Here is a 27,470-nt window from a genome sequence, read left to right as displayed (position 1 = left end):
GGAGATGTTTTGCTTTGCATTATGGGATTCGAGTACTAATTGGTAATTGATTAGACGGTGACGTCATCGATTCCTCGCACTGTCAATCAACAAAGGCCGAGAAACGCGAGAGCATGAGATACTAAAATTTGAGCTTTAGGATACTGAAAATACTGCGAAAAATGGCTCAAAACGGCCGCGGCGATGACGATTCGGGCGATGAAAACGACCCAATCGAACAGACGCAACAAGAAGGTAAATTCGCTTTTCGTATCGTATTTTGAAATGCAGTTTTTGTCGAGTTCTCTGAAGACAGATTTGAAATGCCGGCGCCGATGTCTCTGAATCTGATACGGCCTTATTTATTTCGAAGACGTTTAATTTCGTTGTTTTTGAATGAAATCTACACTAAATATCGTGTTTCATAATGTTATTGTATTCGTTCTCAGTGAAATATAGTAGAATATTTAATGTGATGTATGTAATGTTGAATAAGAGCGAGTCGGTGCTTCGTAATTTGGCGCAAATTGCCGAGATTTTATTTTTGTCGCTTTGACTGGGATTTCCCCGTATTTAACGCGTTTTAACCTTCGGCTCAGCGTCAAATTTAACCATTCTGAGCGATAATCGCATTTTTTGGCCGTTTTGAGCGCTTTTGAACGGTCAGGATCGAGCAAAATTTCGGTGTGGATATATATCGAGATTAATATTAATATTTAGTTTTCAGAGCCATTGTGCGCATGCGTCGTAGACTTGACCTACATTATACATTAATTTGTATCGTCTTTTATTTTTAGATTCATTTGACATTTTCACTTTTATTGTACAATTCTGGTTTCTCCTTGAGAATAACAAGAAAAATACTGAATTTTTTTTATTAATCGAGATTTATCTGACATTGTATCAATAATGAAAAAATAATGTCATATCTTAATATTAATCATCTCAGATATATAATATTACATCAAATGAAATGGAGTAGCCTTATATTTCAGAACATTTCTTCTTTGTCTCTCTTTTTTCATTTGTAATTGTTCCATATAATTATTTAACTGTCAAATTACTCCAAAGATAATTTTTTTAAGGATTTTCAGAATTTTTCTTCATTTTCAACTGAATGAAACGATTAATGTACGCAGTTTATCTAATTTTGTGGTAAACTCTGAAATCATCCAAATCTACTTCAATCTTTTATATCTGAATTTGCGTCAAATTTTTTTCTTTCAAATAACTTTCTCTCAAAGTGATAGTTTTCGACTTCATGAACCTTTTGAAATTATAAAAAGTAGTTTTGAATGTTTTATAGAAACCTGTTAACCGTTCAGTACTAGTTTTTGCCTACTGTTCTTTGAAGCTATACGCAATTGGTCAGGGTTATTACAGATTGTGAAAATCAGGGAATTTCTGATCTGATATTTTTACCTGTGGGGAATTCTGACTCTTAAAATCAGAAAATTCTAGATTTGCTTTTCCCTGGCAGGGAATTTGAGTTTTTGGTATCTAGTTGTTCTTGCTGGTGATGAGTTGCACAACAAACGGCCCCCACTGAGGATATCTTATAATTTAATCCAGGAAGTTTTTGTCAAGTTTCATGGATATAAATCTATCGGGATATTTTGAATTCCTGATTCGATCTAACGCAGTTAATTTCCAAAAATCTTTAAAACTCTTTGTCGCATTTTAGCCTACCATTCTGAAATGTATATTTTCAATCGGCTATGTGTCATCTGATCGCGTGTGTAAACATTTCACTCTTTTTTGAAAATGTCGTTTTTGAAAAACTTTTTCCGTCATTTTTTCCGACGTCTGTTAAAGATCGAAATGCGTCGTTATCCACGTCTCCTACGGTCGTTCCGTCTGCCGCTGAGGATGAGGATGAAGATACCGAGGTTCCTCTCTCCGCGACTGCCTCTCCTCATACTGCTGTCACCTCCTCTGTGTCTTTTAAAGGTAACAATAAATGAATTCCGCTGCTGTTATAAATCACAACCCTTTCGTGGAATTTTAGAAGCGCTGTTTCGCCTGCATGGTTTGTGTTTTTTCTTTTTTTGGTATTATATTTTTATTTTATTTATCTCCGCTGCGTTTTAGGGCTCTGTACGTTTTGTGTATTGAATTTTAAGTTTCAAAATGTCACCGTTTCGAATGTCGTCACCGTTTCTAACCGAACAACGAAATAAAATGTATGTTTTGACATCTGCTTGGTGGTATCTTAGTTTTTGTTTCGAAAGGGTTTTCATATTCCCACCATCTGAGCTGCTTTTTTTCCAAAAAAGATACCATATGCCCAACAGAAATTCCGTATTTGAACTTATCGCTTATAAAGGTTATGTTTTCCCCCATAATGTTAATACGCTTTATCTATTATCATCTAGTATTCATTGGATTGTTTACTGCATATGCTGAGACATGCTTGATTGAATTCATATATATATATATATATATATATATATATATATATATATATATATATATATATATATATATATATATATATATATGTATGTGTGTGTGTGTGTGTGTGTGTGTGTGTTTGGCAGCGTCTCCTGAGCTTTTTCTTAGAACAGCCTGGCAATTGTTTTTGTGTACCATAAATAACTATATATATATATATATATATATATATATATATATATATATATATATATATATATATATATATATATATATATATATATATATATATATATATATATATATATTACATGATTTATTGTGTTATTATGTGTGTGTACCCCTGTGTATTATATCTGGTATATATATATATATATATGTATGTATTTCACATGTATCTCTTTTATTTTCACCGAGAGCTTTCTAGAATCAAGTCTCTTGCGTGTGACTACAATCATCATCATGTTTCATAAACTGACATGATTGAAGGGAACTTGATATTTTTTGTCGATTTAGGAATAAATAATTTTTATTGAGTGAAGTTTTTGTATCGTTCCTGAAGTTAATTGATTTATAAAGTAGACTAATCTAAGCCTGGAACCTTATAACTACTGATTTCTTTTCAAATTTTTTTGATAATGATGTTTTATTAATTCTCCACGTCTGAGTCACGGTACGGGTGTATTCTACTCTGGGCTGATACATGACCCCTTTCCTAACCGGATTAGGAGAGAGAATGTTACACCCAGTTTTACAGTCCTTGCTTTCGTTTATTTTACTCGTTTTAACGTTCGACTCGTGATATTTTTATTTTCCAGAACAAATGGAGGAGAACGAAGCGGCTGAAGGCGACGATGAAATCGATCCCGAAGTCAGTTTCGGCGATTCGTCGGAACCGAAGAAAAAAGGCAAGAAACGTCGTTTGAAAGATCAGGACGGACGCAAGAGAAAGTCGAAGAAAAAGAAGAAAAGTAAAGAAGAAAGCGGAGCTTTAGATGTAAGTGTCGATTATAAGGTATTTACCCCTCATTTTCTTATTTCGTAGTCCTGCAGGGTTTGTAGCCGGTCTGACTATTTCTAAGGAGTGCTTACTTTTTGAAAAAAGAATATAGACCCCGCAGATTACTGCTTACATTAGAATCCCTGAAAGCAACTTCCTTGAAACGATGTCTCCACAGGAAATTTCTACCTTTAAATTTCATCGCATTCTGTCTTTGCAGTTACAGCTTAGTTAAAATTTGGAATGGTTGTTTCTTTCGAAATAGATTTTGAATTTGATTTTGCGAATATATTCTTTTACATATTCTTTTTTCACAATTCGATCCTTGATTTCGAGAAAATGTCGAGAACTCGTTTTTGGATTCAGTAGAAATTTGTGACTTTCGAATTTTGACTCAGTCGGACCGCTACAAATCTTGATCAGCTCAAAATCGAGAAATTCTGTGGTTTGAATTCATTTCAAAGTTGAATGAAATGATTTTTGTCTTGTCTTAGGAAACGATCGATAGTTTGATCGCGGATACGTCTGAAATCGCTCAACCATCGCCGATCGGATCCGGCAACGAAATGGAGAATTTAGACTACGTGTCGGAGACAACGCCATCTAACGAGAAAAAGAAGAAACGTCGACAAAAGAAAGAACACGATATCGAAAATGTAAATAATCATTTTTTCTTAAAAATGTAATTTATTGTGAAACATTTCCATCTTTCAACTGAATTACTTGTAAAATAGAGTGAATCAAGTAAAAAGGTGGCCTCAGATTGGGAAAACCTAGAAAATTCAAGGAATTAGAAAAATTTAGAACAAATGAGGGAAAATTCAGGGGCTGGTTTTATAGAATGGTATTATCTTTAACCCGGGGGCTAACTCAATTACATTTTCAATTGAGTTAACCTCTGGGTTAAAGTTAATACCAGTGTATAAAACCGGGCCCAGGGAATTTGACAAATTCATCTTAGTCCTATAGACAATATAGCAACTTCAGGGGCCGGTTCCATAGTCATGGCTTAGACTTAAGCCCAGTCTATAACCATGTTTGTTCTATAGCCAATCTAACAACTTAAGACCAATCTTAAGACTTAAGCCCACTTTTGGACTTAAGTCTCGACTGTGGAATTATCCTCTGAGGACAACTTTTAGACTTGAGTCTTGACTATAGTGAACTGGCCCCTGGAAGAGTAAATGAAGATGAAGACCAAGAACTGAATTATGTTTTGTAGGATACACGAACAGCGGAAGAGATCTGCGTCGAACTCGGACTGATGAACGTAGATATCGAATACGAAGACGAAGATTACGAAACGTTGACGAATTTTAAAGCGTTCACGACGAACATCAAACCGTTGGTGATGAACGAAAATCCGAAAGAGAAACAAACGAAGATCATGGCTCTCGTCGCGGCGAAATGGCGCGAATTTCAAACAATTAATCCTCGATTGAGAGACACGGCAGGAGGATCAGGAGCAGCAGTAGCGACCGGTTCAGAATCATTACCAGCAGCTGACGGTAAGAACATTCGCAGTGACTGAAATACAAAGATCTTGAATCCTAAACCAAACCTCGAAGCCGTCAATCTTTCGTAATAGTAGTCATTTCCTAAACTTCTTCTGGGTCCCTACGACTACGACTGTAATTCCTTGAAAAATCCCTTTACACAGAAAATGCTTTTAAACGCATTTAAAACTTCTTCAATTTGAACAAAATGCCCGAAACTCCTTTAGAAACTCGCTCAATTTTGAGAATTAGGAGTTTTAGTCTAGTTTGCTCTCAAAATTGCAAAATTCATAAAAGACTGATTTGGTGTATGCTACTGTTATCATGTATAGGTGGCGCTGGTGAGGAAGAAATGATCGATGATGATGAAGATGATAAGGACGGCAAGAAAAGGAAAGGAGGCAAAAAATCAGTGGCTCCGCTAAAAATCAAAATCACCAAGAAAAAGAAGAAAAGAAAACCGGCTTCAGTAAGTGACCTTTTCTAATTGATTTTGATTAAATCCTTGATAAAGTATAGAGGGAAAAAAGTGAAGATTTTTTGGAGACTGAATAATAATCGATATTGTTGCGTTGTGTTTGTAAAGCAGGATGAGGACGCTAAAGGATTTAATACGAGCGACGAAGAGTTCGAACGTCAACTCGAAGAGGCCGAAGCTACGATCATCGTAGAGAAAGAACTCGCCGAGCTGGCTCCAAAAAAATCAAAAATGAAACGCGGCCGAGGCCGCAACGCGAAGAAAAATAAACATCTGAAGAAGACAAATGCGTATCCTAACGACGGAGATGGAGAGGGTTATGAGGTATAGATGATTTGATTCTTACTTCTAAAAAAAATTAAGTCCCTACGACTCCTTGATTCCTTAAAAACTCCTTCTAAATGGAAAATGCTTGGAACTCCTTTAATTTGGGCAATTAGAAATTTTAGAAGTTGTACACTAAATATACTTAAATCGGTGCAGTTAGGACCATGATTTGTTGCCAAATAAGGGGGTTACTGAATTAGAAAAGAAAGTTTAAATGCGGGCACTTCCTTGAAAATTTGAGATTTCCTCCTTTAAAACTCCTCATCCAAGAATGACTGATTTGTGTAGGAACCCTGCTTATATTGATTCTCATCTTACAAAAGAAAAATAGATGAAGTTGTCAGAAAAAGATGTATAAAAAGTAATGTTTTTGTTTTGAGCAGACGGATCACCAGGATTACTGCGAGGTTTGTCAACAAGGAGGTGAAATCATTTTGTGCGATACGTGTCCGCGAGCGTATCATCTAGTGTGTCTCGAGCCGGAACTCGAAGAGGCTCCCGAAGGAAAATGGAGCTGTCCCCATTGTGTAAGCTAAATATCGTTAAAAGTCTAAACTTTATATTTTGCGCTCAGCTCAGTACAGTAGACTTTGCTTGCCTCGTATCTCGCATAAGACGCAAGATCAATAAATGAGACAGCAGGTGAATTCATGGCCAGTTTGAGCGTACCGGTAATTTTGAATATCTTATCAGTCACGCAGACAGCACGCAATAATGGATTATCGGTTTAAATCCAAGACAACTGTCGCCATGGCAAGCGCATTCTACTGTATGAAACTGTTTTTGACTTGAAGAAGGCAGTTTTTCGTCAATAACTTGTAGATTATATTATTTTGCAGGAAGGGGAAGGTGTTCAAGAACAGGAAAACGACGAACACATGGAGTTTTGTCGTGTATGTAAAGACGGTGGTGAATTGTTGTGTTGTGATCTGTGTCCGTCTGCCTATCACACGCATTGTCTTAATCCGCCTGTAAAGGACGTACCGGAAGGAGTTTGGCATTGTCCGCGATGTTCTGTAAGTTTATCCCTCCCTCGTACTAGTGAATTATTATTTATTTATTTTCAATCTAAAACTAAACCCTCTTTAGCTCCGCTCTACTGCTGCTAGTGATGTACTTCTTACTTTAATTACTATACTTTATTTTGATCTTTTTGTATTTTGCTTATAAGTTTTTACGTGTATGCTTAGTGTGAACAGGTTCTTAGTATACGACTAGTAGAAAAATTGAAAACACCGCCCAGATATTCTATATCTAAGAAAAAGATTGTTTGTTTTTTCAGTGCGAACAACTGAAAGGTCAAGTCGGTAAATTGTTGACCTGGAAATGGACAGTTCCTCCGAAAGACGCCGATTCATTAGATCACACTCATCACGAACCGGACAAGAAACGAGTACGTTTTACAGCAGTGTCAGCTGGAAAACCGTGCTATTCGAGATTTTCTGTCAAGCATGTTTAAACGGCGCTATTTTCTATTCTAGTTCGGCACAAAACCATCGAGAGAATTCTTCATTAAATGGAAGGATATGTCGTATTGGCATTGTAGCTGGATCACTGAATTACAGGTATGTTAGCATCCAGTTCCAGAGTTCAGAGTTCAGTTTGACTAGATTCATTTAAATGATTCTACTCATTGTTGTATTTCAGTTAGACGTGTTCCATCCTGCTTTATATCGTAATTACATGAGGCGTAACGATATGGACGAACCTCCGCCGTTAGAGGATGGCTCCAGCTACGGACAACAGGGAAAACAACGCGGAGAAGATCCTCATAATTTAGAAGAGCGATTTTATAAATACGGCGTTCGCCCGGAGTGGTTAATGATTCATAGAATTATCAATCATAGGTCAGTACTTCATTCAGATCATCGCTGTCTGGTGATGTTTATGTTTTCCTGCAGGATGGAATTTGCCAGAGAGCAATCTCATGAGCAGAAATCTCTTGATTTAATCAGGGAATATTTGATTCCCTGGTCAGTTCGAACCCTGTGAATTTTGACTCAAATGTCGTATATGTTTTTCAGGAGTGTTAAAGGTGCCACCTGGTATTTAGTAAAATGGAAAGATCTACCGTATGATCAGGCGACTTGGGAAAGAGAAGAATCAGGAATTGTCGATTTCACTAAAAGTGTCGATGAATATTGGGCGAACCGGTAAAAATACCTCTCACTGATTATCATTTCATCATTCATTGGAATTTAATTTTTTGAAGGATCCTAAATTTTGCCTTTGATTTGTAGGAATATGATGTTAGGCTCTAAAGACAGCGACCCGAAAAAGAAAGGAAAAGGTGGAAAAGGAAAGAAAAAGAAATCAGAAGATGACAGTGCCGTATCGAAGTCACCTCCGGATCGGCCAATTTGTGATGTAAGTTCATTCCACAGAATTCCGACAGATCCTTAATACAAATCGAGGAATTTTTGATGTCTCATTATTCTTGCTGGTTATTTCGCTCTAATTTTGTTATTTTAACGAGATCTTGTAGTAAAGTTTTCTATTATGTATTTCATGTTTAGTTGCGTAAAACGAAATGGGAAAAACAGCCAGAATACGTTGAAGAAACCGGCGGAACTTTACATCCTTATCAGTTAGAGGGTGTCAACTGGTTGAGATACTCGTACGGATTTAACACCGATACAATCCTCGCCGATGAAATGGGTCTCGGAAAAACAATCCAGACAATTACATTCTTATATTCGCTGTATAAAGAGGTATGTCTCTTGATTACTGCACTTATTATCATAGACCAGATCTTGATTTGACGTTTGATTGCGACATTGTTCATTTTTTCAGGGTCACAGTAAAGGTCCATTTTTGATAAGCGCTCCATTATCTACGATTATAAACTGGGAACGAGAATTTGAATTCTGGGCGCCGGATCTCTACGTGGTGACATACTGCGGAGATAAAGACAGTAGAACTGTTATCAGGTATGTGTATGAATACTGTCCAGGTCTGTTCTTCGTATAATCTCTTCTCACAGTGTGGCTATTGACCTGGAAAACCTAGGAACCTCCGGGATTCAGAAAAATCTAAATGAAATGAGGGAAAAAAACAGGGAATTTGACAAGTTTTATCAAAAATCTGGAAAACTGCTATTGACAACACGGTTCTTAATCGATACATCATTCAATGAAAAATGAATGAATTGTAACATTTTAAATGTAGAAATATCTCTGATTCGCTCAGTAAATTTTGTGAAGTCAGTGGAAAAATCTGGGGTAACTCAGGGGAAATGGACGGAAAGTGGCGCCACACTAACTTAATGTCTTCATCTGAAGAAGCGATGAATTAAAATGACTCGATTCGAATTTTTTTCAGAGAGCACGAGTTCTCATTCGAAGAAGGCGCGATAAGAGGTGGTTCTAAAGCCAGTCGTATGAAGAAAGATTGCGCCGTAAAATTCCACGTTCTGTTAACGTCGTACGAACTGATCAGTATCGATAACGCGACCCTCGGCTCGGTTGATTGGGCCGTTTTAGTCGTAGACGAGGCTCATCGCCTTAAAAATAACCAATCAAAGGTATCATTAACATTCTTTCTTGTAATATACAAATTCAGGACCCGGTTCTACAGCTGTGAGTTTGAGTTAGAATTAGTTCATGTGTTAACTCTTGGTCAAATCTTAACTTGCAACTGTGGAACTGGGTCTGGCACAAGAATGAAAAATTAAGTCTGAAACTTTTCCCAGTTTATTCAATCTTCTACAAGCTCAAGAAAACATTTCAGACTTATATTTTTGATTGCTTGTGAGAGATTTTTATATTATCATTACAAAACAGACTCACAGTGTTTCATCAATGGCTATCTTAACTTTTGAGTTTCACATTTATCTATGGTTTGGGATAATAAAATATTCCTCTCTTTTTTCTGCATCTGCAGTTTTTCAGAATTCTCAGTAATTATAAAATCGCGTACAAGCTGTTATTGACGGGTACCCCTCTGCAGAACAACCTCGAAGAATTGTTCCATTTACTGAACTTCCTAAGTCCTGACCGTTTCAAGTAAGCTTCTCGTTTCTAACTAATTCTATCGACAAAATTGAAATTTTTTAACTTCATATATTCATGGAAAGCTAGATGTCTTAAGATTATCCGATTTATTCCTGACAGTGATCTCCAAGGTTTCCAAGACACGTTCGCCGATCTGTCGAAAGAGGATCAAGTGAAAAAACTGCACGATCTGCTCGGACCGCATTTACTACGACGACTGAAAGCAGACGTATTGAGAAACATGCCGACAAAATCCGAGTTCATCATCCGTGTTGAATTGAGTTCCATGCAGAAGTAAGCATTATTCAATTCATGAATTGAATTTCGTTTTCGAGTTCAATACTGATTTGTGTTGTTATTCGTTCTGCTTTTAAAGGAAATACTACAAGTACATTCTTACTCGTAATTTCGAGGCATTGAACTCGCGAGGTGGAACGCAAGTTTCATTACTCAATATAATGATGGATCTCAAGAAGTGTTGTAATCACCCGTATCTGTTTCCAACTGCAGCTGAGGTTAGTAGATGATCTGTGCACATACCGCTCGACATACTTCTGGTTTGAGGTGATATTTAATCAAATTTAATATATATTTCCATTACAGGAAGCTCCGAAAATGATGAACGGAGCGTACGAAATCAGCGCGCTGATTAAAGCATGCGGAAAACTAGAACTATTGTCGAAAATGTTAAAGATGTTGAAAGAACAGGGGCATCGCGTGCTTATATTCTCACAGGTATGAAACTAACATTTCGTCCTTTCACAAATATCAGTATAATTGTTGTCAGCTAACATTTGATAAAGGTTACAACACCATAAGTGAACAAATCTGAAGTATAGAATCAAACTTGCCCAACAACTATGAAACTTGACCCAGATTTACGTCTGTGAGATTTGACAAAGAAGATTCTTGATTTATTTTCAGATGACGAAATTGTTAGATTTATTGGAAGATTTCTTGGAAGGTGAAGGATATAAATACGAGCGAATTGATGGTGGAATTACTGGATCAATGAGACAAGATGCTATCGATCGATTTAACGGTTAGTGTAAAACCACCACTGGCGAGTGAGAGTGAATCAGGTCTCTTATTGTATCTGTGATTGTGATGATTGTTGTTTTTACAGCTCCAAATGCTCCTCAGTTTGTATTCCTGTTGTCCACTCGCGCCGGAGGTCTCGGTATTAATCTGGCTACAGCTGATACTGTCATCATTTACGATTCTGACTGGAATCCTCACAATGACATACAGGTAACTAATGTGATATTTAAACTGGTTGAAATAAGCCAACAGCTGTTCCTGATATTTTCAGTATTTGTTATGTAACAAGTAAAAACTGATTTGATTTGTTTGATGCATACAGAAATATGAAAGGTGCTAATAAGAAATATGCTACTGAGGGTCTCACTATTGATTACTGATAATTGCTAAATATTCTTTCATGTTTCAATGAAATATATTTCCTGAAAAAAATTCAATTCTTACTGTAAGACTATAAGCGATATATATATAATGGATGTTTACTGATAACACTTTTCAGCCCTAAAATACTGATCATGGTTTCATTGAAATTCGTTTTTTGATTGCAGGCATTCAGTCGAGCTCATAGAATCGGTCAAGCAAACAAAGTTATGATTTACCGATTCGTAACGAGGGGTTCCGTCGAGGAACGTATCACTCAGGTCGCCAAGAAAAAAATGATGTTGACTCATTTGGTCGTACGGCCGGGAATGGGAGCTAAAGGTGCCAGTATGTCTAAACAAGAACTGGACGACATCCTGAAGTTCGGTACGGAGGAACTGTTTAAAGAGGAAACCACCGACAACAATGAGGAGAATCGTATCGTCTACGACGACGAGGCGATATCGAAATTACTCGATCGGTCGCAGGTTGGACAGGTCGAGAAAATCGAAGCGATGAACGAATATCTCAGTTCGTTCAAGGTCGCTACATATCAAGTGAAAGAAACAGAGGAAGAGGTTTGTGGATTTTGTGACGTGGTCCTCGGGGTTCTTACAGATCCAAAAAAAATCAGGGAATTCTGGATTTATTGTTCCCAGCAGAAAAATCAGGGAATTCAGACTCTTCAGTGTGACAAGTGGCACAAGAAACTTCTTTTGAAGAAATATTCCTGAGAATACCTTATGATTCAAAGGGAATTTTTGGTCAAAGATCAGAAAATTTTGGATCCCCTGATCTGTAACAAACCCTGGAGCCAGTTGTTCAGCAGTTGTTTAGAGTTAACCTGTGGATAGTTGACATAGTGACAAGTAACAGTTCATTGTCACTATGGTATCTATCCGCCAGTTTTCTTAACCAACTTCTAAGCAACTGCAGCCCCTGAAGTTTTCTTTGTCTTCGACAGAAATTGTTCATTGATAATTTTTCTGTTGATTTCAGGAGGAGCAAGAACGTGAGGTGATCAAACAGGAAGCAGATACTGCCGATCCGGCGTACTGGGAGAAACTATTACGACATCATTACGAGCAGCAACAGGAGGATCTCGCGCGAACGCTCGGTAAAGGCAAACGAGTTCGTAAACAAGTCAATTATAACGACGCAATGACCGCGAACGATGAGGATCAATGGAACGAGAATCTATCGGACTTTGATTCGGATTTCAGCGGTCAGACCGGTCGAGGTGAGTTTATCATCCGTATATCGTGGGTCATCGGTATTTGGGCACCAAGATAATGAAGGCTGAATGAATTACGGAATTTAGGATTATTCGGTTTTGATAACCCAGAACTGCCAATTGCTGCTGATTTTCAGTATTTTGTTACTATCTTGTTCCGGGGAATACTGATCTGATTTGTTCAATGTGTTCAGAAATGTAAAATATGTTATAGAGGGTCTAACCATTTATTTGTGAATGATTTGAATCCAGTTCCACAATTCTGCGTTAAGATTTGACTCTTGATTTAACTCATTGAAAGTGAAATAATCTTAACTCGGAGTTAACTCTAACTCACAACTGTGGAACTGGGTCTTGATTATTAGAGGTGATAATCTTGCCCCTCTCTCAATTCACCATTCCATCTGGATAAATCGTCCGTGTTTCACACTGTTAACATTGATTGCAGAGAATGAGGAAGATGATGATGACTTTGATGAGAAAACTGAAGGTCGAAGCAGTAAACGTCGTGGAGACAGAGATCGACCGTTACCCCCTCTATTGGCTCGCGTTAATGGACAAATTGAGGTACGTTCATTTCAATCCATATTCTTATTGCAGCGTTGAATATTGTCACGTGAATTATCGAGTATTATACAGTGAAGTATCTGTTATAGTGCCTTCTTCATGTGACATACATAATAATTGTTTGTGTATGAACTGGGCAATACCTCTCTTCATGGTGCTGCCATCTATGAACGCAAAACACATCTCTAAATTACTACGAACATCGTCTGATGAGGCTGAGCAAAGTTTCTCGAGACTCGGATCACTTTGTAGTGAACGTCAGACGTAGAAAAAAATCTAACCATGTATTTAGGAAATTGCGCGATTTTCAGTGCAATTTTTAAAGGCATCATGGTACATTCGCAACTTACCCACCAGGCAGAGTGGCCGCTTAACCTAGAAACCAGGGAAAAGTCTTGGAATTTTCTTTTTAAAAAATTCGAGGAATAGTCAGGAAATTTTGTAAAATAGCTAAAAGTTAGGAAAATTTGTTGAGATCAAACAGTTTCTGTCTATGTCTGAAGTATTTGACTGTGTACATTCACTCCTTACCGGAGCAAGAGCAAAGAGGAGAATATCTACCGCTGAATTCTGATCTCATTCAACGTATTGTCTCATTGTTGCAGGTGTTAGGATTCAACGCTCGACAGAGGAAAGCGTTCCTGAACGCTGTAATGAGGTACGGAATGCCTCCACAAGACGCGTTCAATTCTCAATGGCTCGTACGAGATTTACGCAACAAATCGGAGAAAGTCTTCAAAGCTTATGTGTCGCTGTTTATGAGACATCTCTGTGAACCCGGAGCCGATAACTCGGATACGTTCGCCGACGGAGTACCGCGAGAAGGGTTGTCACGACAACATGTACTCACCAGGATCGGAATAATGTCATTAGTCCGAAAGAAGGTAATTTTGTTTAATCCATTAAGTGAAAGAAATGGCATTACTAAGAATTAGAGAGTGATTGAGTTGATTTAAAAACCCACAGAGGATTCATGTTTCAACTCTATCAGCCATTTTCAAAACAGATTTATTTTCCAAAAGCAGCTGTAATGATCTTACGAGGTTACTATGCGATGCCTGTAGCCTCTAGAATGTAATCAGTGAGCACAGTTGATTTTGGTGGAAGACTTCATTGGAATTCACTGAAATCATCTTTAGAAAAATCCTAGAATTTCCTAGAATTATGGAGATTTTTCGTTTTCTTGTAGGTTCAAGAATTTGAAACGATCAACGGAACTCACAGTATGCCGTATCTAACGGCAACAGAGGTGATCGAGAAATTAAAAACAGAGAAAGAGACGAAATCTCGACCTCAATCGGTGAATAGTTCAGCGGTACCATCACCTGCACCTAGTCAGAAAGGAGAGAAACCCGACGAACCAGAAAAACCGAAAGAAAATGGTGAAACCAAAACTGAAGTCGTTAAAGAGGAAAAAGAGAAAACAGAAGCGACAGAAGAGGAGAAAAAAGAGGAGGAATGTAAGACTGAAAAGGAGGAAACGCCGACCGCGAAAGAAGAAGCAATGGAAACGGATCAGAAAGAAGTGGCGAGTGAGGAATCCAAGACAGCAGACGTCAAACCTGAGGAGGTGAAAACGGATGAGGAAAAAATGGATACGACAGTGGAGAAAGAGAAAGAGACTGAAACAAAGACTGATGGTGATTAATCATTTTATTCATTTCTCTTTTCTGATCAATCGATTTTGTGTGGATTTTATTTCATAATCGAATCGAATTTTTTTAGATTCTGAAACTCCGAAAACGACAAGTGAGGAGGCTCCGAAAGAAGAAACGAAGGAAGAAGAGGTCAAAAAAGAGGAAAAAGTCGACGCCGAAAATAAAGACAAAGAAAGTGGCGATGATAAAACAGAGGAGAAGAAAGAAGAGAAAGAAAAAGAGGAAAAGGCCGAAGAAAAAGAGGAAAAGAAAGGTGAAGAGAATAACAATAATGACAAATAAGATGTATTTCTTTTCTGATGTTACATGTATAATTATTTTTTTTTTGCGGGTTACAGTTGAGAAAACCGAAGAAACAGCTCCTGAAGAAGTGAAAAAAGAGTTGAAAGAAGAAGATGTAAAGAAAGAGGAAATAAAACAGAAATTCATGTTCAATATCGCGGACGGTGGATTTACCGAGTTACACACGCTCTGGCAGAACGAACAGAGGGCGCTAGTCATCAACAGAGAACACGAAGTATGGCATCGTCGCCATGACTACTGGCTCCTAGCTGGAATTGTTACGTATCCTTTTCAATTGTTAAAAACTTGTATCGATGATTCGTTGATGTTTGTATCGCGTTTATGAGACCTTGACCTCTATTTTGAAGTCACGGATACGGCCGATGGCAAGATATTCAAAACGATACGCGATTCGCGATCATCAATGAACCTTTCAAAACTGAACAGGGAAAAACAAACTTCCTCGAAATCAAAAATAAATTCTTAGCCAGACGTTTCAAGGTATGTGAAATCTATAGTTGTAATGCTATCTCAGAACGTTGTGTCAAAGCCCTATCGCTAACTCCAACAACTGTAGTCAATCAGTTTGTAAGAGAATCTTGATTAATGGGCTGATATTGATTATAAGTAATCTGTGATGAATGCATGGTGTTTGTTGAATTCATATGCAAACATCTCTAGCCCGGTTGCAGGTACATCAATATACAAATGTATCAACTTAAGTGATTAAAATTAAAGCCATTAAAAGCCCTATCGCTAACTCTAACAACTGTAGTCAATCAGTTTGTAAGAGCATTTTATTTAATGGGCTGATATTGATTATCTGTGATATATGCATGGTGTTTGTTCATTTTTGTTTGTTGGTGTTTGTTCGAACATCTATAGACCGGTCGCAGATACATCAATATACAAATATATCAATCAACCTCAGTCATGAAAATAGAAGCCAATAATAGCCCTATCGCTAAACTAACAACTGTTACTGTCAATCAGTTTGTAAGAGAAAACATGGGCTGATATTAATTCCTAAGTAATCTGTGATAGATGCATGGTGTTTGTTGATTTTTATAAGCGAACATCTATAGCCCGGTCGCAGTTACATTAACTTCAGTTAAATCCACGCTTAAGCCTTTTTATTTTCTGTTCAGGTCGTGTATCATTGATATCGTTGATTGTATTTCAGTTACTGGAACAAGCCCTGGTAATTGAGGAACAGTTACGCCGTGCCGCGTATCTGAATCTGACTCAGGATCCGAATCACCCGGCGATGGCGTTAAACGCTCGATTCGCCGAGCTCGAATGTCTCGCTGAAAGTCATCAGCATTTGTCGAAGGAATCTCTGGCTGGAAACAAACCAGCCAATGCTGTACTTCATAAAGGTAAGTGACTGATAGTTAGCTGGCAGCGCATGCCCTATGACCGCATGACCTTGCAGAGGAGAGTTATTGGTCCTGCGAGATCTAAAGCAAGTGTACGGCCTACTCAAGCGTTTAAAAATTTTTAAGTAAAGCTTTGTCCAAGAACTAAACAGTAGCAATTTATTTCTTCAAATTTCTACTGAAAAATTTGATATTTTGTCCAAATGGAAACAAATACTGTTATAAATCATTGATTCTACATCTTATTGGTTCTAAATCTCATTGGTTCTATATCTTATTGGTTCTATATCTCATTGCTCCCTCATCTTATTGGTTCTAAATCTATGGTTGTTAACACACACTTTTCTATTTGTATTTTTCAGTACTGAATCAATTAGAAGAGTTACTGAGTGATATGAAACAGGATGTTAGTCGTCTTCCTGCGACGTTGGCTCGCATCCCGCCGGTTACTCAGAGGTTACAGATGTCCGAGCGTACGATACTGAATCGTCTCGTCAACCCCGGTTCACAGTCTATCGTACAACAACCGTCACCCGGGCAACCGCAAGTCGTACAACCCGCTGCCTCCGCACCTTATTACAGTTCATCTTTAAAGAAATAAACGTGTAAGTTGATTTTACGTGCCGTATCTGGTTTACAGGGTCCTTAAAAATAGAATTAAATCCAATATTCCTTGATTTCCGGTGACCTGTGACAATAAATTCCCTGATTAGATTACTAGAAATCCTCAGCGGGGGCTGTTTCTTATCAAGAGATTCCTTGTGTCACTCATCACCAGCAAGAACAACAACACAAAGATTCAAATTCCCTGATTTCAAGAAAAGAGTCAGATCCCCTGAAGTAGATATCATCAGTAGGGGCTGTCTCAAGTCAAGAGGTTCCTCGGGCCACTTGTTACCAGCAAGAACAATTCACCAAAAATTCAGATTCCGAAAAGATTCCCATTCCCTGATCTGTAAGAACCCTGTGTTTGACTATTGTGTGACTATCATAAGGCTTTTACTTAATGAAATATCTTTTTATTTTCACAGGTTCTGATGGCATTTATTTGTGCTTTGGTCTCATCGCCAGTAATTGATCTGGGTATCATACAATGCCTTCTATCTTCATGACTCACTTCATACAAACTAATTAAGGCAGAGTTAATGCAATTAATGTTCTCTTTGTTGATTATATTTTCACAGTTGTTTGGAAAATCGTAATTTCATGCATTGAATGAATACAATCGAAGTAAAAATTTTTTTTTAGTGATAACAGAATACTTTGTAAATAATATAGTAATTATGACAACCATTGTGGGTTGAGTACTGATATTTTTTTTTATATTGTGTATGTATGTATGTATGTTCAAGGCTGGCAGCAGGTCTCCCCACATGAAAACCAGCCTTTGTTGTATGTTTTCAAAGCTGTAGTTGTGTAATAAGAAATAATCTATGTTTTTGTAAAGATTTAGTGCAGATAAGATAAATACAGTGTTGCTGTCACAAAATTGAAATTGAAATCTTGTTTCTTTGTATCATTTATTTATACGAGGACGCATTTGTATGGAGCAGTCAGATTTCTCATGACATTGACAAGGCCATCACTGCCGCACATAAGTAGTTACTTAGCTATTGGACAAATTTTATAGTCTGTGAGTCACAATTGCATCTGGCCATTTTTGGAAAGATTCTCCGTTTTTATTCATATTTCCGACAGAATGCAGGTTACCAGTCTATCCAACTCTAGAGCTACAGGTCCCAGGCCAATGACTGGTCTCTTCTCTCATAGGAAAAAATCATCTAAACGTGAGGCATACTCTGGCAAGCGAGAGTATTCATTCAACAAGGACAAGGCGGTGGCGCCATCTGTCAAGTCAAATTCAATTCAGTAAAATGGCAGCCTCAATGATGATAAAGCCGAATTTGGGATGTAAAAATGCATCACAACATTCTTTCAGAGCCCACGATTGGACTTCTGAACACACAACAGGGGTAATTGGAAACTGAATTTAATTCACGAGAAGCTTTAAATAAGTCTTACTGATTAATTACGTGTTTAATTGGCATCGAATCGTCGCTCAACGATCAATAAATAGTCTGTCTTCTAAACGCTAAGTAACTTGTTGATAAGACTTTATTTATGTATTTGCAGACGTCAATTTTTGCTGTTGAATTCGATGGTGGAGTCGTTATTGGGGCAGACTCACGAACAACTACGGGGTTAGTGTTACTCCGAGAAGGACCGACCACAGTCTAAATCCGTATCACTTTAGGTTAGCCCTACATCTATTTTCTTGCTTCCATTATCATCTGACTCTTTCCATTGTAGGTCGTATATCCCGAATCGTGTGACTGATAAATTGACATGTATAACTGATAATATTTATTGTTGTCGATCTGGTTCATCAGCCGATACTCAAGCTGTCGCCGATATCTGTAAATATAACATGAACTTTTACAAGTAAGTTTTTACAACAAACATCATTCAAGGTTTCATTCTTACACATTAGTTGCCTAACTCGCCTAGTTACATTACGGGTTCCTTCGTTGAAAATTCAGTTTAGACACAAAGCAATTGCGTTGAGATATTTCTAAAGTGTTTCAGTTAAAGTATGTTTTATTTAATTCTAGGATGCAAATGAATGATGAGCCAACCGTTGCCACGGCAGCGCGCATCTTTCAGAATATGTGCTACGGATACAGAGATCAAATATCAGCCGGAATTATCGTAGCCGGCTGGGATAAACAAAAAGGAGGACAGGTATGAATTCGTGATTCCTGATTCCCTGCTTCTCATCATCTACAGCAGTCTCTGTGAGCAGGTGCTGATAACTCGGTATTTGTAATTGTAGGTATATTCAGTGCCACTAGGGGGAGCATTGATCAGACAACCAGTAGCTGTCGGAGGTTCAGGCAGCACGTATATCTGGGGTTACGTCGATGCACATTTCAAGGAAAATATGACCAAAAAAGAATGTGAAGATTTCGTAACAAACTGTAAGTATTTGACTGCCAGGGGTCAGTTGCTCCAAAGGTGGTTAAAGGTAACTGGCGGATAAATACTATAGAAACAATGAACTTTTCATTGTCACTATATGTCAAATATCCACTGGTTAACTGTAACCCACTTTTGAGCAACTGCAGCCCCAGAGTATCACATGGCTGGGGCAGGAAAACCCCCCTGTTAGTGCTCACTGTGGTTGGACGTAAATGGGTGCAGGAAAACGCTGTTAACCAAACTATTGTTATGATTTCATGGGGCCTCTTATTTAAAGCTGTTTAGCTAGATAAGCCAAAGTTAAGCTAACAGGGTTTTCCTGCCCCCTCCTCCGATTGACAGCAGGTTAAGTTTGATGTTGTTTTTTTCAGCTCTTGCTCTGGCGATGATTCGTGATGGATCGAGTGGCGGTGTTATAAGAACTGCTACAATCACCGAGAAAGGTGTCGAAAGACGTCTTATTCTTAACGACGATTTACCGAAATTCTACCAGGGATAATTTAATTAATCTCTTAATTATTGTCGTAGTGATTAAACATGTCTAGTTGTGAACAGCCCGTTGATGTTTTTCGAGAAATTTTTCGTGGACTGATATTGTAAAAATTAATCTCAATGTAATAAAAGAAAAAATAATCTTTCCTAAAATGTTTTCAGTTTCTCGATTTAATAAGTTTGATATGGATGGCGGCTATTTGGAGTTCCGCAGAAAAAACCATGAAAACATCGAAAAGAAAAAAGTCTTAATTAACTCATATTTAATTGCATACTGATGAGTATTATAACAAGATACAAACATTTAAGGCTTCGTATTAAAATTGAATGAAATGCATACAAAATATTGTATAAAATACGGTGAAAAATGTAAAAATGAACATCGATTACGTGAAGATATGGAAAACATGTTATAAGTTCAAACTAAATCATAAACAACACATTTTTATAAAATGAACACATTTGGCAAGTGGTATAATTAGAAGGAGTAAAAGAATTACTGTATAAAAGAACCGAGGACGATTCAGTTATAAATCTTTGTGCGACAGTTACCGTGGTAGATATGAATATCTAGATCACATTTATGATATAAATCGAAGATAGTTTCGTAGCCTTTATCCTTCCACCATTGGCACAGTTGACGATTCCAAGAACACGGTAAAATATAAAACAATTCGTCGTATCGCATGGCGACGATACTGAAGAAATCCTGATCACCGAGGTGTCCTTTAAACATGAAACTCTCCGTCAGATTCTGAACAGCGCTTCGAGTTAATAACCGATTATAAAGGTTCGATTCGCGCATTCGATTTAACCGTAGTAAAACGACTCCGCTATTGAAGCCTGTGAGGCCCCCTGGTGGCGGTTCACCGACCCGCGTGCTCGGGTGATGTTTACGGTATTTCCAGAACGCGTGTCTATAAACGGGCTGCTGCTCGCGAGCCAATCCGATCAAATTCGTACTTTTGAATTTCTCAAAGTGGTCGTAAAGTTTTTTGATGTCGTCTTTGAAAATTAGGTCGACATCTAACATGACGACTCGATCGATTTTAAGAGGCATCACGCGGTGTATGGCTAGAGACAGGAAAAATAATTCATTGTTGTAATAAGCTCCCGGTTTAAAGCTGAAATGCTGCTGCATTGGACGGATCACTTCACCCAAACCTCTAGCAATACTGAACACATCAATTCTTACCACCTGAAATAATCAAGAAACATCGAAGATGTGGATATTTTGCCCTTCAGTTTATCTATAAATAAAGTTTCGGAATAGACAATAATGCATTGTGTAAATACCTGAGATGTAATATGAAATTGTGCTGCATATTTAGCCACCACTTTATTAGCGATAGTTTGACTGATTTCGTCTCCGATGAAATAGAAGTTGATCGGAGCCGAGGAATAAAATAATAAACTTTTAATATTGTCATTTAGTTTTTCTCTTAAATTCCAATCATCCTCGGCATTAGTGAATACTATAACGACATCTAGTGGTTTGATTTCACTGGACTGAGATGATTTTATAGATTTTTCGCTCCGATTCAGTTGTAGAGGAAACTTGAATGCAACATGTTCAACCTCTTCGATTTGACCATGTTTGTACAGTTCTCGCATCGCTTGCGAACCTCGAATCAAGTCGGTTATTGTCTGATTCGGCCTTGAAGAGATCGATTTATAGGTTAAAAGTAGCGTAAATAAAACAGCAAATCCTAATCCGACAGAAATCAACGTCTTTATCGATGAAAGTTTAACGATCAATCTCCAGATCAGCGCCATTTTCTAGGGGATTCCCGGTATATCTACAGCACCCGAGACTGGGTCATTCGTGAGAACACTATTTCACGGAAGGCTTGATAGTATACACAGAGAAGCGAGTGAAAATAAAATCCGACTGCCGCGATTTAGCAATACTCGTAATGGCCGCGGTCATTTCAAAAATTTTGAAGTGAATTAGTCGAGTTTTTAATCTAAATTATAGCGCGCTTTCTCAAGATAGAGGTGATTGATTCTGTGTTAATCTTTGTCTTTATTTCCTGTAGTTCATTGTTTTGTCGATTTAAGCTTTAAATTTCAAACGGGAGGGCCGTTCAGAGCTACTATAGGGGAATCAATCAAATTTAATTGAAGAAAAAAAAGAGATAGATAGGAATAAATAAATATGATATATTTAATTTCATCTCGGTAAAATACGGCATCTATTCTCGGTAATCAGGATGACCGGAATAAATAAATATGATATATTTAATTTCATCTCGGTTCATCTCGGTAAAATACGGCATCTCGGTAATAAAGGATGACCGGATAGATAGATAGGCCTACTCACTCTACTACTTAGCATCGAGTCTGAATCTTCTGTGAGTAACATGTAGTTAGTGGTGCACGTCAGGGTCTATTTGACCAACCACAATATCCCTATCGTATTATGTTAAAAAAACTTTTTTACCTCTGACTAACTTAAGCTGCGGTCGCAGGCCTGAGCCGTACATAACTTGTATGCGTACCCTGTCACTGCTCAGTCACAATCAATACGCGATGCCGATGGAATCTGGAGTCTGGTATTTTCAGATTCGCATATAGAGCCAGACTTGAGCAGATATGATCACTTTCGACCTGCTGCATTCAGCTTGGGAGATGTGTTCTTAGTCTTGTATTTTTCTGTTCCTTGTGGCTGTTAGTAATTTGTTGTTATTTATCTCTGATTTCAGTTTATAATGGATGAAGTCGATGAATTACGAGCTAAAAATGCTAAACTACTGGAAACATTACACGCGAAACAAGCTTTAAACCGTCGCGGGTTATCACACCTTAAAACATCTTTATCGGTCGAGTTAAACGAAGAAATGAAAATAGACGGCAAAGAAAATATTTCTCGCCCTCGAAAACGATGCCATGAAATACCGTTAGATGGCGCCGTCGATGCTAAACGAAGCACTCCGAGCGGTGAGAGTAGAATTATAGCCGGTTCGAGTTCTAGCGCACGAAAAAAATTACAATCGAAAAGTATTTTAAAAACCGGTTCAAACAACGAAGCCGGATCCCCGGACGGCGCTGGATCCCCGGGTTCGGGATCACGAGGTGCGAGGAAATTCACGAGTACCCCGGTATTAACGAAGAGGAAGTCTCCGCGAGGTCGTAGAAACCTCGGAGGACCTCGTACACCAGCGTCGGTGAAGAAACGACGAGCTATCATCGATCGTAACGTGACGGTCGATTCTAGTCCGAGTCTCGATAAGAGTTTACGAGCGACGCCCGTTAATCCGAGTAAAACTCTCAATTTCTCTTACGCGACGCCGAGTTCACTGGAAAAACGAAAATCTCCTTCGAGTCAACATCGCTACCCGACCAGGTAATTATTGATTCGTTTATATAGCGCTATACAATAAAATAATCGCTGCTTCACATGGAAATATCAGGGGAATTTTGGATTCCAATCCCTGACCTTCAAAAGAACCTGGGACCTAATTCCACAAATTGACTAACAATTTGTCTCATGAGTTATAACTGAAAATGAAGTATTTTCAACTCAAGAGTTAACTCTTCACTCACAACTGTGGAACTGGATCCTGAGTTCACAGTTAACTCTTCACTCACAACTGTGGGACTAGATCCTGAGTTAAGAGTTAACTCTAATCCACGACTGTGGAACTGGATCCTGAGTTCAGAGTTAACTCTAGCTCCCAACTGTAGGACTGGATCCTGAGTTCAAAGTTAACTCTAGCTCCCAACTGTGGGACTGGATCCTGAGTTCAAAGTTAACTCTTATCCACGATTGCGGAACTGGATCCTGAGTTCAGAGTTAACTCTAGCTCCCAACTGTGGGACTGGATCCTGAGTTCAGAGTTAACTCTAACTCACAACACTGTGGAATCAGGTCCAATGTATTATAAATGCTAAGGATGAGTCTATCCACCTAACAGTCTATGCAAACCTTGTTTCTTTCAGGGCGTCGTCCTCTAACACTTTAGCCAGTGTCGGAGTCAGTTCGATTCAACAACCGTCTTTACTGAACGACGACGGTAACAACCGTAAAATAGCCACGTTGAAAACCGATCCGACAAACCGCACCTGTTTACTATCACCAGCAAAAGATTTAGCTAAGAAGGTAATAATTGATTGAGATCTGCGACTGAGGAAACGAATTTAAACTGATATTTTAGGTTTTCCCAGTTCCTGAGTTGTTGATTAAGATTATTTTGCTTTAGAGTTAAAGCATTTGAAAGCAGGGATGCTTCAAACTGATTTGATTTGTTTGATGTGCACAGAAATGAGAAAGGCATTACAAAGGGTCTTAACGTCGATAAAGGATTAATGCGAACATCTTCCTGAAGAAAATTCAATTTGTTGGAGATAACACTTTGCAAATGTCGGTTGCCCTAAAAATGAACTTATTTTAACTCTACCATCAAATCTTAACAGACAACTTTTGAATCGGGTCCCAGAAAATAAATGAAGTAGTTAATAATATATATATATATACGTGGTGTATTTTCAGACACCGACGCGTGTGACGTTCCAGGAATCATTATCACAGACGTATTCAGAACTGATTGACGACCAGCAGCAGCAGCTGAACGGAACGGCTAAACATCGTCAGGGTGAACGACCTCTCCTCGGTTACGACTGGATCGCCGGTGTTTTAGATAACGCCGAACAATCTTTAGATGATAAACCTGACGTTTACTTCGAGGAGATGAAAGCGTTTCGTAATCGACACAAAAAAGAATGCGTGAAATCGTCGATTCCTGAACTCAAGTAAATATCAGAATCCAGTTTCGACGGTTGTGAGTTAGAGAGTTAGCTAACTCTGAGTTCATATCCAAATGTTTAACTCTTTGGTGTTAATCCAGGGGCTGCAGTTGCTTGAAAGTTGGTAAGAGTAAACACTGGTTGAAATTGCTAGATCGTGTAAAATCAAACAATTTCTTTGTATGTCTTAAATATTTGACGGGATTGGATTCTTAGCACATCAAGTCAGGGAAAACACCGTGCATGTCAGGGAAAAGCAAGTGGCCACCCTGTCTAACCAACTGTTGAGCAACTGCAGCCCTAGAACTGAGTCCAGAGTAACTACTACTGTGTTATAGTGTTTAACATAGTGCAGTTTATATTTGGATTTTCAGAAGTCCAGTTGTAGATGATGAGGAACCAAACCCAGAAATCGTTCCAGATCCTGAACACACTTGTAAGTTCATTTCAAAGCTTCCCTCGGTCAAACAGTGAAACCTGTTGAAGTCTGAGTAGTTATGACGACTAATACAATTAACGACTTACACTTAGTAAATCAAATTAGAAATACAATTGGGGGCCACAAAATGGAATGCGACGACTTAAAATGACGATTTAACTGAGTGTGACTTAATTTATCAGAAAGTAGAAATGACTTCAGTCAAGGGATGAATTATCCAAATGAAGACTTTGTAAATCAAATTAGAAACACAATTGGGACCACAAAATGGAATGTGACAACTTGTCCAAATGATGATTAAACCGAGTTTGACTCAAGTAATCAGAAAGTAGAGATGACATTAGTCAATCGTTGAATTATCTAAATAATGACTTAGTAAATTAAAATACTCAAAAAGATAGAGACACCTGCGGTAATGTGACAGAGGACAAGTTCGACTGTATTATAAAGAATACAGTGAATGTGACTGGCGTACCGGTATGTATTTAATGTATTTGTGTGTATTTTAGGGGTATTTAATGCGGTATTTAATGTATTTAACAGGTATTCACACGTACAACGTAAACAGTCGTCTATTCACTGTTCCGATCAATCAGGCTAAAGATGGCGCTAGTTACTGTCCGATCTGTCGTAGTAAACGTAAACAACCGACTTCTGAATCTCCCGGCTTCGTCAGGTAAACAGTCCGACTCTTGAGTGAAGATGGTTTTAAATGCAACGTAGATCGGAATCAAAATGTTTGATCTTTTCTATATTTACAGAATCAGTATTCCTTCGAATGTTTTCGAAGCTGTTGAAAAACGGAGGCCACATCGACGTAAGAGTTTCGAACCGTCGGATTCCTGCGCGTTGTCCGAGGTGATTCATAATCAAACTGCAAAACGATTTCAATTCGGATATAGTGTGGGTTCTTACAGATCAGCGAGAATTAGGGAATTCATTTCCTGAAAATCAGGGAAAAGGCAGAAAATTTCAATTTTTCAGAGTCCTGTGGTTCTTAGATGGCATAAGGAACCTTTTGATAAGAAACAGCCTCAACTTTGGATATCTTATAACTTAATCATAGAATTTTGGTCAAGGATCTGGGAAAAACAAGAGAATTACTTTGATCTGTAAGAACTCTGACCTGTGTCGGCTATTATTTTAAACTTGTAGTTTCGAATGTATATTTTCAGCATTGTTTAGCCGGCTACGATAGCTCGCGACCAGCGACTTTACCCGCCGCCAAAAACCTAGATCTAAAACACGCAGCGAAAGGAGTTCGAGCGAAAATGGATACAGTAAGTAAACAGTTACCGCTATTTGAATTTGGTGGTTCTCTTCGTTGAGCTGAAAACTTGAAATATTTTTTTTCAGAACGAATCCGAAGTGAACAAGATCGTACGCGAATCGAAACGCCTTTACCGCGAACCAGACGACCTTCGCAAGACGAAAACGGCGACACGCGACCTTCGGAAACGTTGTCCCGATTTAGCAGACGGACGAACGAGCAGACGCCTGAAAACAGACGGATTATTGAATACGTCGCATGCGATTCGTCATCAACTTCAAACCATCGAGAGAAAATATCACGACAAAGAATCGGCAGCAAATTCAACTAAATATCCTCTTCTTTAGAACTGTGTGAGTTTTAAAGAACTTCGCTTACATTCGAGAGAGAGAGATCAGTTTTATAACATTTTAGATCAGGGTCCCTACAACTCCTTGATTCCTTAAAAAGCTTGAAACTCATTTGACTTGAGCAAAATGCCATAAATTCCTTTAAAACTCCTTCAATGTTTAGAAATTTTAGAAGTTATACAGTAACTGTGCCTAAATCGATACAAGGATTTGTTTTTACCTAACAAAGGCGGTTACCAAATAAGGAAGGATAGGAATTTTGTTACAAAACCTCCAAATTAATGGTTTACCGAGATAAACAGCACCGATTTAGGAGGAGTCTACTGTAATTGGGATATGAAAGTGATGCAGACGCTTTCTCCTTTAAAACTCATTATTATATCCAAAACGACTGATAGCTGGAGGGACCCTGTAGATTGTAATTAGTTAAGATAGATTTAGCATAAACATTTTAACGCATTAGGTTCTAAGCTGGCTTAGACCTTACTTTTTATATCGATTTTGTCATTTTACTCATTTATTGTCTGCTGGCTTGGTGTAATAAATGATTGTATCTCTACGCCATTTCTTTTATTGTGTTGCTCTTAGGATTTTTGGAATTCTTAGTGATCTTATGTATGGAAGCCCTGAGACGACATTGCCAGTTGCTTTAGTAGTTGCGAGTTGAGCGTCAACAACTGTCAACGGGCCCAGTGTAAATGTGCAGTGTCGGAACGTATGATTTTTGTGCTGTTGATATAATCACATCTAAGCTTGTCGGCAGCCCAGTTGGCACTTGCACAACACACAATTAGGCCTATACTTTTTACAATACCCTAGGCTATACCACTGGAGGGACCGTTATACACTTAGACCTATTTTCATAAATTGCGGCCAGTTGTGAAGTTGGATTTTTGAAATGTATATATCGTTCTGAAAGGTCGAGTATTTTAGTGTTTTCGAGGATCAATTCGGTAAGTAGAAATTACAATCAAAAATTGAATATAGTTCATGCATAAAACGTTGCA

At 38.1% G+C, this 27,470-nt stretch overlaps 4 protein-coding genes across 4 annotated transcripts; 3 read left to right on the top strand and 1 right to left on the bottom strand.

Moving 5' to 3' along the window:
• Window positions 1–64: 64 nt before the first annotated feature.
• LOC141909299 (chromodomain-helicase-DNA-binding protein 4-like) lies at window positions 65–17,688 on the top strand. Its single transcript, XM_074799701.1, is given in 33 exon segments — window positions 65–234; window positions 3,192–3,388; window positions 3,868–4,029; window positions 4,596–4,881; window positions 5,202–5,338; window positions 5,456–5,671; window positions 6,058–6,201; window positions 6,514–6,690; window positions 6,957–7,067; window positions 7,156–7,239; window positions 7,322–7,521; window positions 7,699–7,827; window positions 7,915–8,041; window positions 8,191–8,385; window positions 8,468–8,604; window positions 8,996–9,197; window positions 9,557–9,678; window positions 9,787–9,960; window positions 10,043–10,181; window positions 10,270–10,401; window positions 10,591–10,708; window positions 10,793–10,917; window positions 11,256–11,645; window positions 12,067–12,307; window positions 12,750–12,868; window positions 13,474–13,752; window positions 14,058–14,508; window positions 14,594–14,811; window positions 14,870–15,090; window positions 15,177–15,309; window positions 15,992–16,187; window positions 16,550–16,792; window positions 17,219–17,688. Coding segments are annotated over 32 exon segments (5,874 nt in total). The 5' UTR covers window positions 65–161; the 3' UTR covers window positions 16,789–16,792; window positions 17,219–17,688.
• A 364-nt stretch (window positions 17,689–18,052) lies between these two features.
• LOC141908440 (proteasome subunit beta type-6-like) lies at window positions 18,053–19,774 on the top strand. The gene is made up of 6 exons (XM_074798490.1): window positions 18,053–18,160; window positions 18,321–18,388; window positions 18,498–18,629; window positions 18,800–18,929; window positions 19,021–19,165; window positions 19,538–19,774. Exons 1-6 carry the CDS (start codon window positions 18,062–18,064, stop codon window positions 19,663–19,665), a joined length of 702 nt encoding a protein of 233 aa, XP_074654591.1. The 5' UTR covers window positions 18,053–18,061; the 3' UTR covers window positions 19,666–19,774.
• A 305-nt stretch (window positions 19,775–20,079) lies between these two features.
• Window positions 20,080–21,434, bottom strand: LOC141908435 (xyloside xylosyltransferase 1-like). The gene is made up of 2 exons (XM_074798484.1): window positions 20,955–21,434; window positions 20,080–20,856 (listed from the first exon to the last, which is right to left on the bottom strand). The coding sequence occupies exons 1-2, from the start codon at window positions 21,432–21,434 to the stop codon at window positions 20,182–20,184; spliced, it is 1,155 nt and encodes a 384-aa protein (XP_074654585.1). The 3' UTR covers window positions 20,080–20,181.
• A 143-nt stretch (window positions 21,435–21,577) lies between these two features.
• Window positions 21,578–26,964, top strand: LOC141908710 (uncharacterized). The gene is made up of 9 exons (XM_074798862.1): window positions 21,578–21,656; window positions 22,364–23,004; window positions 23,601–23,760; window positions 24,151–24,410; window positions 24,779–24,840; window positions 25,387–25,519; window positions 25,605–25,701; window positions 26,019–26,123; window positions 26,200–26,964. The coding sequence occupies exons 2-9, from the start codon at window positions 22,370–22,372 to the stop codon at window positions 26,458–26,460; spliced, it is 1,713 nt and encodes a 570-aa protein (XP_074654963.1). The 5' UTR covers window positions 21,578–21,656; window positions 22,364–22,369; the 3' UTR covers window positions 26,461–26,964.
• Window positions 26,965–27,470: the final 506 nt, after the last annotated feature.

The sequence above is a fragment of the Tubulanus polymorphus genome, chromosome 7 (assembly GCF_964204645.1).
Source record: "Tubulanus polymorphus chromosome 7, tnTubPoly1.2, whole genome shotgun sequence".
Taxonomy (NCBI): domain Eukaryota; kingdom Metazoa; phylum Nemertea; class Palaeonemertea; order Tubulaniformes; family Tubulanidae; genus Tubulanus; species Tubulanus polymorphus.
Note: the sequence above shows the minus strand (reverse complement) of the source record. Positions and strands in the feature narration are given on the sequence as shown.

What these genes read in the sequence shown, in the direction of transcription:
- LOC141908440 (XM_074798490.1), top strand. Translation starts at nt 18,062, where the DNA reads ATGGCAGCCTCAATGATGATAAAGCCGAATTTGGGATGTAAAAATGCA. An exon ending in CTTCTGAACACACAACAGGG is followed by an intron (nt 18,161 to 18,320) that starts GTAATTGGAAAC and finishes ATGTATTTGCAG; the next exon opens with ACGTCAATTTTTGCTGTTGA. An exon ending in TGAAGATTTCGTAACAAACT is followed by an intron (nt 19,166 to 19,537) that starts GTAAGTATTTGA and finishes TGTTTTTTTCAG; the next exon opens with CTCTTGCTCTGGCGATGATT.
- LOC141908710 (XM_074798862.1), top strand. Translation starts at nt 22,370, where the DNA reads ATGGATGAAGTCGATGAATTACGAGCTAAAAATGCTAAACTACTGGAA. An exon ending in TCCAGATCCTGAACACACTT is followed by an intron (nt 24,841 to 25,386) that starts GTAAGTTCATTT and finishes TGTATTTAACAG; the next exon opens with GTATTCACACGTACAACGTA. An exon ending in TTCGAGCGAAAATGGATACA is followed by an intron (nt 26,124 to 26,199) that starts GTAAGTAAACAG and finishes ATTTTTTTTCAG; the next exon opens with AACGAATCCGAAGTGAACAA.
- LOC141908435 (XM_074798484.1), bottom strand. Translation starts at nt 21,434, where the DNA reads ATGGCGCTGATCTGGAGATTGATCGTTAAACTTTCATCGATAAAGACG. An exon ending in AATTTCATATTACATCTCAG is followed by an intron (nt 20,857 to 20,954) that starts GTATTTACACAA and finishes TGATTATTTCAG; the next exon opens with GTGGTAAGAATTGATGTGTT.